At 61.3% G+C, this 14294-nt stretch overlaps 1 protein-coding gene across 4 annotated transcripts in view; it reads right to left on the reverse strand.

Moving 5' to 3' along the window:
• The window catches only part of CCDC85C (coiled-coil domain containing 85C), a 71373-nt gene that overhangs the window by 13214 nt on the left and 43865 nt on the right, over nt 1-14294 (reverse strand). For 2 of the 4 annotated variants that reach the window (XM_059183086.1, XM_059183085.1), the window contains exon 2: nt 1442-1479. In XM_059183086.1, coding sequence (XP_059039069.1) covers nt 1442-1479 — 38 coding nt within the window. Of the gene's footprint in view, nt 1-1405; nt 1480-14294 lie in introns of all 4 variants that reach the window. The other 2 variants (XM_059183084.1, XM_059183083.1) reach the window with 1 other exon arrangement.

Consider the following 14294-nt stretch of genomic DNA (forward strand, 5'->3'; position numbering starts at 1 on the left):
CCCCTGAGCCTTAACAACAGCCCCCACCACCCCCACTCCTCCTGGCGCCACTTCGGCCTCTGCTCCTGCAGCCCAGTCCACACCCCGTCCCCAACCCATGCCAGGCCCCTGTGGAATGGAAGGTACCCCAGACCCCAGCCGGGTGAGACCCCAGCCCCCAGGAGCCAAGGGAGCCAGCATGCCAATGGCCAAGCCCTTCTGCCACACAGGACTGAAAACCATATAAAGTTCCCAAACCAGCCTTGCAATTCGATGCCTGGCTCTACACCTGAGCGAGGGCACGGCGGCCGCGGGGATGTGGGGGTCGGGGGTGAACCATGCACTCTGCCCCATCCTGCTAGGCTCTGGGAACTGCCCCCAAGGCCCAGGCAGGGGCGAGACACGGGGCAGCAGTGGTGGGGGCCGTGCTCCGTGCCGGGGCCCCGAGCCTCCCAGCAGCCGCCCAGCGGGCAGACAGGGTGCCGCGGGCTTCGAGCAGGACAGCCAGGACAGCGGCGCCAAGCCTGCCGGTCGCCTAGCAACAGGGCCAGGCAGCTGAGCCCTCCCTAGGGTTGGTTCCCAGAGAAACGCTCTGGGCATTCTGGCCACCACATATGGGGGGGTGGGGGGTATGGCAGGGGAGGGGGAGGGGAGATTAAGCCCAGGATGGGTACAAGGGAGAGGGAGGCTGGAGGGGCTGGCCGAGCCAGCTGGGCCCCCGGACCTGTGCAGGGCTGACTGCAGCCTCCCATCCCCGCCCCACCCACACCACAGAAGGCCCTTGTCCTAACGGTCGCGACCCCTCTCTGTGCCAGCCACACTCAGCAGGACTACGGCCGCCTGTCCCCCCGTGCAGGCTGTCCCCCTGCCCAGCCCCCCCGCTGCACTGCCCTCATCCTCCGGCCTCTAACCCGCCGTCCCTGTGCTGCAGACGTGCTGGGGATGAGACAAAGCCTCATCTGCCTGTGGGCACCAGCCAGGCCCAGGAGGGAACAAGGTGCGCCCCAGACGGGACAGGATCAGCGTGGCGGGAGCAGGGAGGTCTCCGTGTGGGTGACAGTGGGGGTGTGCCACCCGCTTCCCAGCCTCAATCTGCCTGCCTGAGGGCCAAAACAGCCCCTTGTTCAGCAACTGTGCATTCCACACCATCTCTGGGACAGGCCCAGTGCTGGCCCCAAGAGCTCACAGACCACCAGGGGACACCCCAAGGCCATGGAGGGAGGATTAGGTCCATGACCCCCAAGTTCCAGGGGATGCCTCGGATGGCTGCGGGTCAGGTGGGCATTTATGGGAGTTGAGGGGGAAGGAAGGCCCCGGTCAGCTGGGACAGGGGTGGGCCCTGGAGTGGGGGCGGGGGGCAGGGCTCATGCTGGACCTCAGGGTGCAGTAAGCACTCTCGCCTGCAGTCTCCCCGCAGCCGGCCTACCTGTACGAGGGGCTTGTCCCCCTCCAGCAGCCTCACCTTGGTCTCCAGCTGCCTGATGTAGGTGGACGAGGGATCTGTAACGACACAAGTGGGGAGCACATCAGTCATGGCCAACTCGGTCTCCACTGAGACACCCATATGCCTGCCTGAAGCCTCCCGGCCAGGGTTTCCAGGACCTGCAGGAAGGACGGGGGTTCCCTGCCTGTTCCCTTGGCCTCTGTGCTGCTTCACATCCAGAAAGTACTCCCCAGCATCCCCTGACGGGACCCTCACAGCCAGGGGGCAGCGCCCAGCAGGGCATGGGGTCCAGGGAGCCCCCTCCCCAGCACGGTGGGGAAAATGAGTCTGCTGAGCATACTGGGTCAGTATCCGGGGTTCCTCTGCTCCCCCCACACCTGACACACAGGAGCGTCTCAACAACCTGCAGCCGGAGGGGCTGTCCGTAGTGCAGGTGAGATGCCATCCTTCCTGACGGACTCTAAGAACGAGAGGAGCCAGGGGCCGGGGCCCGGGCCAAGCCAGTGACGCACTCCCCAACCATGCACCCCCAGTTTCGGAATGCGGCAGGGTTCCTGAAATCCACCCTCCCTCACCACACTGACCAGATTTCCAATCCCATCAGACAGGCAGGCAAAACTCCACCACCCTAACTCCCAGATCAGCTCGGCCGGCAGAGGAGAAAAGCAAGGACTGAGTCACTCCAAGCCAGGCTGGGTGAGGGGGACGACTGGGCTGGGACCTGAGGGCAACCAGAAACAGAGGGGCCCAGGGATGGATGCGGACCATGGCGCAGGGAAGGCGAGGCGACCAGACCATCTCGGCAGGTGCAGTCGTGCAGGTGGGGCATCAGGTCCCAAGCCAGAGGCACGGGGCACCTCCGCACCTGGTCTGCAGCCACCCAGCATGGGACAGGCTAGGCACCTCTCGTCCATACCAACACCTCACTGGAGCTCACACGGCCTACACTCCCGTCCACTGGGCCAGTCACAGCTCCACTCCTGCACCCACCTCCACCCGACAGGACACAGAGCCCATTACACCAGCCTTTTAGCTCAGAAGTCACCAGAATTTCGACCAAAGCCACCTCTCTACACCGCAGCCTGGGGAGATGGACCCCACAGGACTTTGAACACACCGGGGTGGGCCAGGGGATGAGCGCTGTGCTAGGACGCGCTGGGCTATCATGCAGTGGCGGGAAAATGAAGACTCTGTCCATCCCGAGCACACAGCTGGCACAGCCATTGAGCCCGGGCCCTTGGGGACACGGATGTCATGCCCTTCCCACTGGTGCTCACCTGGCGGCCCCCTGCCCAGAATGCCATGACCTCACTCCACGGGGGCTTGGCCTGGGCCTCAGAGCTCCTGCCCATCGGGAAGGCCATTCTCTGAGGGCACCCCCACTTTTGCACACAGGTGCCCCTCCACCCAGTGAGCGACCTGCTGTGGGGCACTCTGTTATCCAAGGCCCCTCAGGAGCTCCGCCCACCCAGCGCTGGACCAGGCCCAGGAGCAGCAGCCCAGCCTGGGACAGGAATTGGGGGCGGCCGGGCCCACCCACTAGCTGCTGGGGAATTACACAACCGGCTCCTCCTGCCCCAGGTCAGCACCAGTCAGCACTCAGGAATGCCGGGCCTTCTCGAGAGGGAGAAGGGCCACTCCCCACCAGGCCTGCCACCCTCAGCCTCGGGGACGGCACTGGTAAGGATCTGGCAGCTGGGCTGGGGGTGGGGGGTTCTAGGGAACCTCCCACAGCAGGGGGCTGTGCCCCCCAAACCACCTCGCTGAGCCCCCAGCTCTACAGAGCTCCCGCTGACAGCCAGGAAATCACGGTTCTAGAGCTGAAGGGGCTTGTTCACGGCACAACTCAGGGCAGCAGGAGGGTGACCCCAAGGGCCTCCGCGCGTGGACCCTGCGTGCATGCCTGGCAATCGGCGATCCCACCTGACCAGGCAGGGGACCCTGGCCAGGCCTTCCTCGCACCCTTCTCCAGCCGGCGGTCCCCAGTCCATGCCCCGTGCCTGCCTCCCCTGCCCACCCCAGGGCCTCCGTTCACTCAGCCAGCCGGGACGGACAAACACTTCTTCCCACATCGCTCCCATGAGAACGCGCCTGATGGGAAAGGCCTCATCGCTCGGTGTGCCAGGCCCCCCCGGGCCCTGGGAGGGAGATGGGTGCAGCCTGGGTTCCCCACCTTTCTGGCTCCTCTGCGTGCTGTCCGCAAGAAGGGTTCCCTGGAACACCCACTGGGAAAAAGGACAAAAACGACCAAGATCCCTAGCTCTCTCACCTTCACTCGTTAAGACAAGGAGACCCAAATACCTAGCAGACCCCTGCGTGGTCTCCCTCCAGTGGGCCCAGTGGGGGAGGGGAGACCCACCACCCACCTGGCAAGGGTCCAGCAGACCTCCCCATTCTCCAGAGGAGGGGGCTAAGAGGACAGTGTCCCCCACCTGCTGCCAGGTGAGCTGGGGAGCCCCGGGCCCAGCCTGCCAGACCCTCTCCCCACCATCCAGCTCCGCCCCCAACCCCCCTGTGGGTCAGTGCTCAGGACCCCAAGGGTCTGGCCGCTCTGAGCGGAGCTGACAGCATCGAGCCATTGAGAGACACTGGTCCCAGAAAGAAGACAGGTTCCTGTGCACGCCTCTCTCCGGGACGCTGCACGACTGCCCAGTCCTCGGGCGCCACGACAAACCGCCCCCCACCACCCCGCTCTCCGCAGCCCCCACCGTGGGCCCACGATGCCAGGCACGGGAGAGGACCCAGGACAGGACAGGACCCATCCCCTGTGTGCACCCCGGCCACTCACTCACTGCCCTGTGCGGCCACTGAGCCACTGGAAGAGGGGCCCGCTGCCTCTGCCCCCAGTTCCCTGATACAGGGACAGTTCTAGCTATCCGCTGCCAATTCCTCTGGGGTCAACAGGGAGCTCCCAGCACTTCCTTTCTCGGTCAGACTGCAGCCACAGTCGTGGACCAGGCCGGAGTCAGCAGATGCACCAACCGGCCCCGGCACCCTCGCTGGGCAGCAGGCGGGTCTGACACACCGCGGGTCCCATCAGAGCAAGGGGGTCCCCCGGCCCCAGCAGGGTCCGCCACATTCCCCAGGATGGCAGTGAGGACAGAAGAGGGGAGGCCAAGGGCCGGAGCAAGGGGAAGGGGCAGAGGCAACACCGGGGGGGAAAAATGACCCCACATCAGCCCACCTGCCCACCCACGGCCGCCAGGGCCCACGGGCCGGCTGTCCTCACTCACAGGCCACATGCGGGCACCAGCCGAGGGACTGTCCCTGACCCGCCGGCTTCTGTCAGCCCCGAACCCCAAGCAGCTTCAGAGAACCAAGTCCACTTGAGACCGTCGGGCTTCGGTGGGCTTTCCAAACCACAGGGGCAGTCTGGAAACATCTTAAATCACCCGGTGCTTCCAATGGCAACCATCCTAAAGAACGAATTCTAATAATAAAGACGGTGTAACGGCTGCGGCCAGAAATGGAAATAACTGTTTGTCTGGGAGCAGCGGAGGGTCCAGCCGTCACTCAGAAGATGTTCGGGAAGGTTCTCTTCTCGACAACACGGAAAAGCCTTCACACGCCGCTGGAAAGCTCCGGACCCAAAGCGAGAGGTAGAACTGCTCTCAACGTGTACAGATACCTCTGCGTTGAAGTGAATTCCAGAAGGAGGCGCGTGGACATGTGGCCGGTGGTGCTCACAGGAGGGAACAAGGGGGTTTTTATTTATTCACACCCCTTCTCGTTAATTTTCAAATAATCTATTTCCAATATAGGCAGAAAGTCTTTCTTTTATAGAAAAGGAGAAAAGATTAAATTACAGCAATGGCGTGGTGCAGGGCACCCCGGTGACACCACGGAAGCAGAAGGGTGGCCGGAGTCAGCCCATCAGAATTCTCCCAGCTCCGCTCTGGGGGCCCCTCCCGAGGCCCAGAGACAGCCAGGTGTGCCCATTCCCGGGGAGGTGAAGAAGATTCGGGGCTGCCTCCCCATGTCCCCATGTCCTAGAGGAGCCTCCTCTCCTTCTGCCACATGCAGCTCCCCAGACCAGGCTCTGACCCCTGCCCGGGGCCCAGGAGCCAGACCCCGGGCTACCCGTGGGTCAGAGCAGGTGTCCTGCGGCAGGGCAGGGTGGCTGCAAGACGGGCCTTCTGGGGCAGGGGTGGGAGGCCCCAGAGGGCTTCTCCCTGGGAGGATGATCCTTCCCAGCAGCCTTGGGCAACTCGTGATCCCGCGGGGCGCCTCGGAGCCCCAGCCTCTCAGAGATGAGCGTGTAATTAAATTAATCCCAGGGTTTGCAGTGGCGAGGAACGGGGCCCCAAGGGAGGCATGCGTCATTTCCCGGCTTGGCTGCTTGCAGGGAAAATGAAGGAGGAGACTACAGAAGGGACCCCAGGATGGGCTGGCCAATGTGTCCCCTCAGACCCTCCCCAGGCCCCCCTGCACCAATTCTGGAGGAGTCACAATCCAGCTTCCATCTGGGCGGGGGAAGAGGGTGGCAGCAAGGGGCCGGGGCAGGCGATGCTCTTGCTTAAAGCGCCGGAACGTCAGCCCTCGCTTCGGCCTCCTAGAGGATCCTGTGTTCCCCAGGGAGGGAGGAGGGCCGTGCAGCCCACGGATGGGAGGGACTCATGGAGCCTGCAGGTCTGCGAGCTCCCCAGTCCCCCTGCCCTCTCAGAGGCTGAGTCTGGGGCCAGGTCCCATCGCTCCCCACTCTGATATCCTGATGGCCTCCTCAGGTAGGCAGCATGGTCGCAGCCTCACTGTTAGTCCTCATGGTTAGAACTTGGCAGCCAGAGCGGGTCACGCCATCCCATTAGCCCCGGAAACCCTCCTTGCCAACTCCGCTCTAGGCACGTAGTAGCCTCTTGTGTGGGAAAAGCCTGAAGACCTAATAGGAAGGCATCGTGCCAGGGGTGAGTCTCCTAGCCTATAGGTTCCGGCCGGCAGCAGGTGCCCAGCCTGAAACAGCACCCACGGCCCGCACAGAGCACCCCGACACGGCACTGCCAGAGACACAGACGGCACAGCATCCTGGGTGCGAAGGGCAAGTGTCACTCAGAATGTCCCTCGGCAGCAACAGTGGCCACACCAGGAGCCCACGTCTCCGTCGGGGTGAGACAGAGGTTTGGGTCCACACAGGGAATGGGGAAGGTGACCCCGGAAAGCCCAGGGGCAGGAGTGGGAGACAAGGCAGGGACCAGAAGGAGCGGATGAAAGTAATTCCATTCTGCTGGGGAGTTTGCGGGGCTCAGCGTTACCCCCTGCACCAGGGCTCACTGGTGGGGGAGGCGCTGCTCACAGGGGACAGAGGGGCTAATTCCCAGCACTGCCCCATTGGGCAGTGGACAGGATGAGCTCCCAGAGTGGCAGGTGCCAGCAAGTTCCAGCAGGTGCCGCGGGCCGTGGACACAGAAGCAGGAAGTGCCACGGGGATCTGGGCAGAGTGCCAACCATGTCTGTCGCTCCTTAGGAGAAAGAAGGACCGCCCCCAACCCCACCAGAGGAAGAAGTGGGGGCCGGAGGGGGGGGGCGCACAGTGACGCATGGTGACACACAGGGCCTGACCCTCCAGCTGCTTCCCCTTCTAAGCCTCCTCCTGGTAAGGAGGCTGCCCACAGGGTCTTGGGGACAGGCAGGCTTTGTGGTAGGTCATCAGCAGGACAGCCAGCCACACCCGGCCTCGGGCCTCCTCCGTGGGGGTGGCTGACACTTCCCGGCCGCCACTCGGTGATTCAATTCCCTTCTCCTTCCACTTCGTTAAGAGGGGTCGGCTCAGGCCGGGGGCTCCATGGGGGCAGACGGGCCTCCTCGGACAAGGCCCCCTCATCATTCCCGGCTTCCATCTCTGTCCCCAGAGGACGGATAGGATTCCTGAAAGCATCTTCGTGACTCCTGAAAGCCGGCTTCTTCGCTTGCTCCCTTCTCCTCCGGAGCCCCCAGCCAGGACTCAGCCCCAGGGGGAAGGCAAGTGTCCACCGGTACCCGCAGGTCAGGTCGCGGAAGTCAAAATGTCACAGCAGGCCCGGGCGGTGGGGCAACTTCCAGACGAGGTAAGCGAGTCCCGGGGAGGTGAAGGTCAGAGACCACGCAGGGGCCTCGCCTTCCCTCCGGCTCAGGGGCTCAGGGCAGCCCCGGGCTCTAGACAGCAGCAAAGGCCACACTTCCTGCAGCACCTGGTCCTGCTGGCGGGTGCTCGGTCCCCAAGTGGCTTCTGTCCCCCCAACCTTGACCACAGACCAGATTCAACAGGTCTTGGAGCCGCCTGCTCCAGCTGCCCTTGCCCCTGACCCAGGGCACTTCTAGGTGTCCCTCAGCAAGGCCCCAGACACGGATCCCGCAGAAGCTGGAAATGGTCCATCTCCTTAAAGGACTCGGAGGATGTTCTAACCCCAGCAACTCCCTGGGCCTCTGCTGGACAGAAGCTCCTAGAACGCTGAAGGCTCCAGACACAGGTGAGGAGGCAGGAGAAGCCACTTCCGACCCCAGGGCAGTGTGCTCGCTCTGCCCCTCCCAGGAACTCTGCCAGGAGGGTGGCAGAAAGCCTGGCCTCCAGAGGAGGAAACAGAGGCTCACAGAGGGAATGGGTCTGCCCAAGCTCATAGAGCCGGTCCCCCGGCAGGACCAGCAGTCACACCTGCTTGTCCAGGGGCATGGTCCCCCTCTGTGAGAATGCCTCCGCCCAATGAAGGAGCCGCAGGAATAACCACATTTGCTCCAGGGCAGAGAGCAGAGGTACAGGCGGGGGAGGGGGGCAGAGGGCAAGGAGGAGCTGACGAGGAAAAATCAGGGGCTCCATCCTGTAGGAGGAGGCATCTGAGCTGAGCCTTGAAGAGCACACAGGACTCTGACAGGCAGGTCGAGACAGTGGGGTGGAAGGCAAGTCTGAGCAGGGCACAGCAGAAGCAAAGGCACAGGGGTAGGACCGTGGCAGGCAGGCACAGGAGCCTCAGAGCCGACCTCATTAGCGTCTGCTTCCTGGCACGCGCTGCGGCCCTGGAGATGTGGGCTGAACGTGAGACACGTATTAGTTATGGATGAAGACAAGGGGGCTGAGGGAGGCATATCAGGGGAACATCAGATTCCCAGGAGGATGCCTCCAGGAGTGGCTGTACTGAGCCGGGCACCTTGGCCCCCACTGCCCCCTCCTCTGCTGGGCCGCCCACCCGAGCTGCCCTCAGACCCATACAGAGGCGCCTGGGCCGAGACAGCCAGTCACAAGCTTAGCATGGACTTGCAGGGCCCTAGACGCAGTTAAGAGTTCTCTCGCCCACGCAGGGCATTGAGAAGGGAACCCGTCCTCCCCTGGGCACCCACAAATTCTACTGAGCATCTACCGGATGCCAGCAGGCACCGAGCAAAACCCCGACAGTCGCCCCTGATCCTCACAGCAAGCCGATGGGCTGGGCCCTGTTATCACTGGGCCCTGTTATCAGAGAGAGGTTAAGTACCAAGCCCCAAGTCACACAGTAAAAACACTGCCCAGCAGCCTCTGGCCAACAGGCTGGTACCCGACCCGTCCATGCCAAGACAGGCAGGATCACGGAAACCTTAGATTCCACCAACGCTAGAGATGAAACGGAATGACCACAACAGGAGTCCCATCCTCTCCATCCACGAAGGAAAGAAAATGAATGGGGGGGGGGGGCGCGCTATGAAAAACAATTGCATTAATGAAAACGGGGAGCTCTCAGCCTCTCCTGAAACCCATGGCCGTCCCCTGGCTAGCTACCTGCCCCTTTGCTGGCTCCATGCGAAGTCCCAGGGACCCCGGTGGATCAGCACCCTGCTTTTCAGGACCTCAGGAGTGCCTGGCGTTTAACTCCAGGGAAAACTACAACCCCCACCCCCACCACCATACTGCAAGGTCAAGGGGGCTGTGCCCAGCTTAGCTGATGGAAAACGTGCCCACTTTGGATCTGCTTGGTAGCCTCTGGTGCTCTTGGCCCAAACATTCAACCTCATCTCTCCGTCTAGTGCTTGGGAAACCTGGTCGTTCCAAATGAAACCATGCCATTATTTCCAGCCAGAGGAGAAGAGGAAAAAAAGACTCCCCTTCCTGTTAATTTCATGCCCAGAAATTAACCTGCGTGTGCCCGTGGCGGGCACTGTGAGTCTCCTCTCCCAGCAACCCCAATTCCACGCTGAATGACTGGAAGTTACAGAGAGAGGCCAAGAATCGAAGTCTACCAGCCTGTCCGGCAGGGTCGCCGAGCCACACAGGTCAAGGCACATGCAGCCCAGTGGCTCCTGGCATAGCTGCACGTACCCTCCCTGGGGACTTTCTAACATCTGATCTCTTTCCCCGTGAGACTGACCATATTAGACTCCAGGAGAGACTCCTGGATGTCCATATGCATTTTAGATGCCCTCCAGGTAATTCTAACACACAAGTGAGGCCGAGAGCCCCTGATCCATGATCTATGCTGAGCGGTGACTGCTGAAACCGTCCGCCTCTCAGCTCCATCTCTGAGGGACCCCGTTGGGCCCTGATTATTAACTGGGGGGGGGGGGGGCTAAAAACCCCTGCAAACACCGCCGAAATGCAAGGATTCGGACAGGGCTAAGGTACGCAGGACTCACATCTGAAGTGGGGTGGGGAGATGAATATTTACTGAGCCCCACATCTAATTTACTGAGCCCCACATCTACACACCAAGCCCCTTGGTAACAAGAAAGCGAGACCTCAACTAGTTTGGGGGGAAAGGAGGGGCTTTGTTTTCATCATTCGTTGTCAAGCAGGTGTCTCCTGAGTGCCAGGCCCTGCATGATGGGGCCAACTGTCCTTCTGAGGAGGCAGGAACAGTGGGGGAGGCGCTGGCGGGGGCAGGACACCAGGGGACTCCAGTCATGGGCAGAGGAGGCAACGTGTGGCCCACGGGGCCAGCCCAGGAAACTGGGAAAATCTAGGTGGGGCATCAGAGCCAGGAGGTCCCTGTTCCCAGACACTGGGGAGCCAGAGGTAAGGCTGAGAGCTGTGACCCCGTGCATGAGAAGCAACATTGGGGCTCCAAGGCTAGGGAGCAAGAGAAGGTGGGGGCTCCCAGCGGTGACCTCAGGCAGCAGCATCCCCTCCGGACAGGGCTTCCGTGATTCAGTGAAAACAAGAATAAATTATCACGAGCCAGGTGGTGGGGCTGCAGGAGCGGTGACCGTCCGGAGAGCTCCATGCGGAAGGGACTCCGTGGAAAGACGCCAAACCCCCGTGGTGGGGGCGGGGAGGGAGGAGAGGGGCAGAAAGGAACCCAGAGAAGCTCACAACCTGCCATGTGGCCCATGCGGCACTCTGCGCCCACGGGGGAAAGACGGAGTGTCTCGTGAGCGGAGCTCCAGCCGCTGCCCGGCCACCATCGAGAACAAAATTGGATCCCAACCTCACACCACACACAGAAAGCAGCTCCAGCTGGGTCAGAGCGGGCTACGTGAAAGGACAGAGGGACAACTGGGGCTTTTCTGACACAGTCTGCAACATGTGGAACGGACCTTAACAACCTGATGCTCTAGGAAAGAAGTCGGTCCCAGAAGACCCCATTTGGTACGATTCCATGTGTCTGAAATGTCCAGAATAGGCAAGTTCACAGAGACAGAGAGTCGGTCGGCGGCTGCCAGGGGCCGAGGGGAAGGGGCACTGGGGAGTGACAACGATCGGGTACAGTCTCTTTCTGGAGTGATAAAAACCCTCTGGAACTAGTTCCGATGGTTGCGCATCTCTGTGATTATACTCAACAATGTTCAACTGTCATATATATACAAACTGTGTGAATTCTGTGTCAGTGCAGCAGTTATTAAAAAGGACAACTTCTGCTTCCAGGTAAAAAGGCTTTCTCCGTCAAGAAGCAAAAAGAACAGGGGCACCTGGGTGGCTCAGTGGGTTAAGCCTCTGCCTATGGCTCAGGTCATGATCTCAGGGTCCTGAGATCGAGCCCCACATCGGGCTCTCTGCTCAGCAGGGAGCCTGCTTCCTTCTCTCTCTCTCTTTACCTACCTGTGATCTCTATCTATCAAATAAATAAATAAAATCTTTAAAAAAAAAAGAAAAAAGAAAAGAAAAGAAAGAAACAAAAGCACAAACCATCAAAGGAAGCGCTGTCAGCCCGTGTTGCGGGAGCATCACAGCCGCTCCCGACAGCAAACAGATCCGTGAGCACCGTCAGGAGGGCAGCGGCCGTCCGGGAAGGGCTTCGTGCAAGTCGGGTGCAGAGCGGACGGAGGGTCGCACGGACGACACACAATGCTCCTACGGATCAGTACGGGAGTCCGCGGGTACTGGGAGCAAAGTCTCCACAGAAGGTGAGTCACAAGGGGAAACAAGCGGCAGGACACCTGACAGCACCTCATCAGAGAAATGCAAATGAAGACAGGAAGATGCCACTGCAGCCAAGGGAGCAGCAGAGAGTGTTACCGTGGGAATTCGGCGAGCGCTGAAGAACCAGGGGACGCAGGGTACCCCCCGGCGCGGCAGATCGGAGAGCCGCCCGGCGTGGCTCCGGGCTCTAGACGCCGCACACGCCCCCAGGGAAGCCCGGCACGGGTGCGGGAGGACACAGGTAGAAGAGCATATCCCCAGCACCCACTACCACAGCAAAAAATTGGAAACCACCTAAATGTCTTCCCAGAAAACAGGAAAAACTGGTTTCAACCAACAACAAAACAGTAGAGGTAGAAACAAAGAGCTAGAGGTACCAACGGGGACAGGTCTCCGAAGCACAGTGGGCGCAAGTAGCGAAAGGCCATGTGCAGAAAGGACCTCGTTCCTACAAAGTCTCCCCGTCACACGTGGTTCATGGACCTGTGACGGACGAGAAGTAGAAAGCTCTGCAGGAGAGTGATAGGCACTGAATTGCAGGCTGAGGGTCTCTCGGGGGGATGGCGGGGACACAGGAGCCCCTCATCGACACCTGTGGCACTTGTTTCCTGCAAGGAAAGGCTCTGGAGCGGACATGTATTCTTTAACAACCTGAGGAAGGTAGGCAGTGGAAAAAATAGTTGCCTCATTATTGTCCAAGCTTCTTGCTTTTTGTAGAATTCCTAACCAAAAAAATAATAATAATAAATAATGCTTTTTAAGTAAAATGGAAAAAGGGCAGCACACAAACTCCTGGGCTCAGCACATCTCCCTCCCCGGCTCCTGGTGACCAGGCTGTCTCAGAAGACCCCCAAACGCCCCCGGCCCTGGGCTCCTTGGGGGCCATCCCCACCCCATGGGAGCAGTCCAACCTCAGCAGGTCAGGAGCCCATCGGGAGGGGAGGGGTCCCCAGGATGGAGAGGCTGACAGGTGGAAGTCGCCCTCCTGTGCCTAGTTGGGGGACAAAAGCAGACCCCTTTGTCCCACCTGCTCTGCCGTCTCAGAGAGGCCCCTTCCTCCTAGGCCCCTGAGAAGTGGAGCAGGAGTCCCAGATGTCCTGGGGGCTCCCTGGCAGGACAGGGGTGACTCAGAACCCCTCAAAGACGGCGTCCCTACAATTAGGTGAGGCAACAAGGACCCGTCCAGTTCAATGACACAGAGCTGGCACGGGGGACAGCAGACCGTACTCCCATTCCACATACGACCCCCAGCAGGATAACAACTGACGGGAGGGTCACAGGCTCAAGGCCATCACCGCTCCCCCAAGTTCTGGGGAGGCGGCGCCCCTCCTGCCACCGGAGGACCAAACAAACCCCTTCCGAGCCTGGAGTCTGTCGCAGAGAAAGACCCAGGCGGGCGACGCCAACAACAGGCACCGTGTGCCGTGGCCTCGGCCGCCGAGGGCACTGCAGGGGCGAGGCAGAGTGGTGCGCGGAGGACCGCAGAGGGGCCCGTCCCCAGGAGCTCCGTCCACGTGGCCTTGACTTCCCCATGTGACGTCCCGGGGACTTGTTTGGGATGGAGATCGCAGCCCGGACTAGTGACGTGTACTCAGCAGACAAGCGTCCCCACAAAGGTGCCCACACCTGAACCCCGGAGCCTGGGAGCCTGGGAGTGACCTCCCCCAGCAGCAGGGACTTGACAGAGGGACGAAGGCTGCAGAACCCAAGGTGGGGGGACCGCCTGGCCCATTCTGGGGGCCAAATGTTTAAGCGGAGACAGAGCCCTCCCCGCAGTGGTCCCAGGGTGGTGTGACCACGCACAGAGCGGGGAGGGAGGCCGGCTGTGGGCCCAGAGGGTGCGGAAGGGGCCCCGAGCGAGGACTGGATGGAAAGGCAGGAAAGCAGAGCCCTGCTCGGGCCTCCAGGAAGAGCACGGCCCCCGCCGACACCCCCACCTCAGCCCTGGCGACCTCTGGAACCGAAGACAACACGTCTGTGCGAAGACACCAACGTGGGGTGTCTGTGACAACAGCCCCAGGAGCCGAGAGTCGCGACTGTGACTCGCTGATTCACCCAGGCCCATGGACTCCACGTGTCACTTAAAAATAGGATAAAAACCAAGCTTGGGAGGCTTGTGAGGTCTGAGAGAGGAAAGGGTCCGAAAGCTCCTGGGACAGGGCCGGGCGCAGAGCAGACACTCAGTGTCAGCTCCACGCCCCACAGGCAGACAGCGTGACCTTGATGGGAAGGAGGGGCGAGCAGAAGCTTCCCCGCCTCCACGATGAGCCAGGATGAGCCTGGGGACAGTGGTGCCACCTGGGGCCACGCCCACCTCCACGGGCTCACCCAGGCCTACAGCCTTGTTCCCAGATCTCAGCCAGGCTGGGGTGTCACCACAAACCTTAGAAAGTGGGGTATGAATCCGATTTAGCCCTGGGACCCTCCTAGGATATTTGAAGCAGAGTCCTCTTTGGTTATAAAGCCAACCATCCTGCCTGCCAGGCACCTGGTCACCCCAGGTCGCTGAGCACAGGCCAGGGGTGGGCTCCTCAGTGGAAGAGTGATCTACCCTGGCAGACGCAGAGACAAAGGTCAGGA

The sequence above is a fragment of the Mustela lutreola genome, chromosome 7 (assembly GCF_030435805.1).
Source record: "Mustela lutreola isolate mMusLut2 chromosome 7, mMusLut2.pri, whole genome shotgun sequence".
NCBI lineage: Eukaryota > Metazoa > Chordata > Mammalia > Carnivora > Mustelidae > Mustela > Mustela lutreola.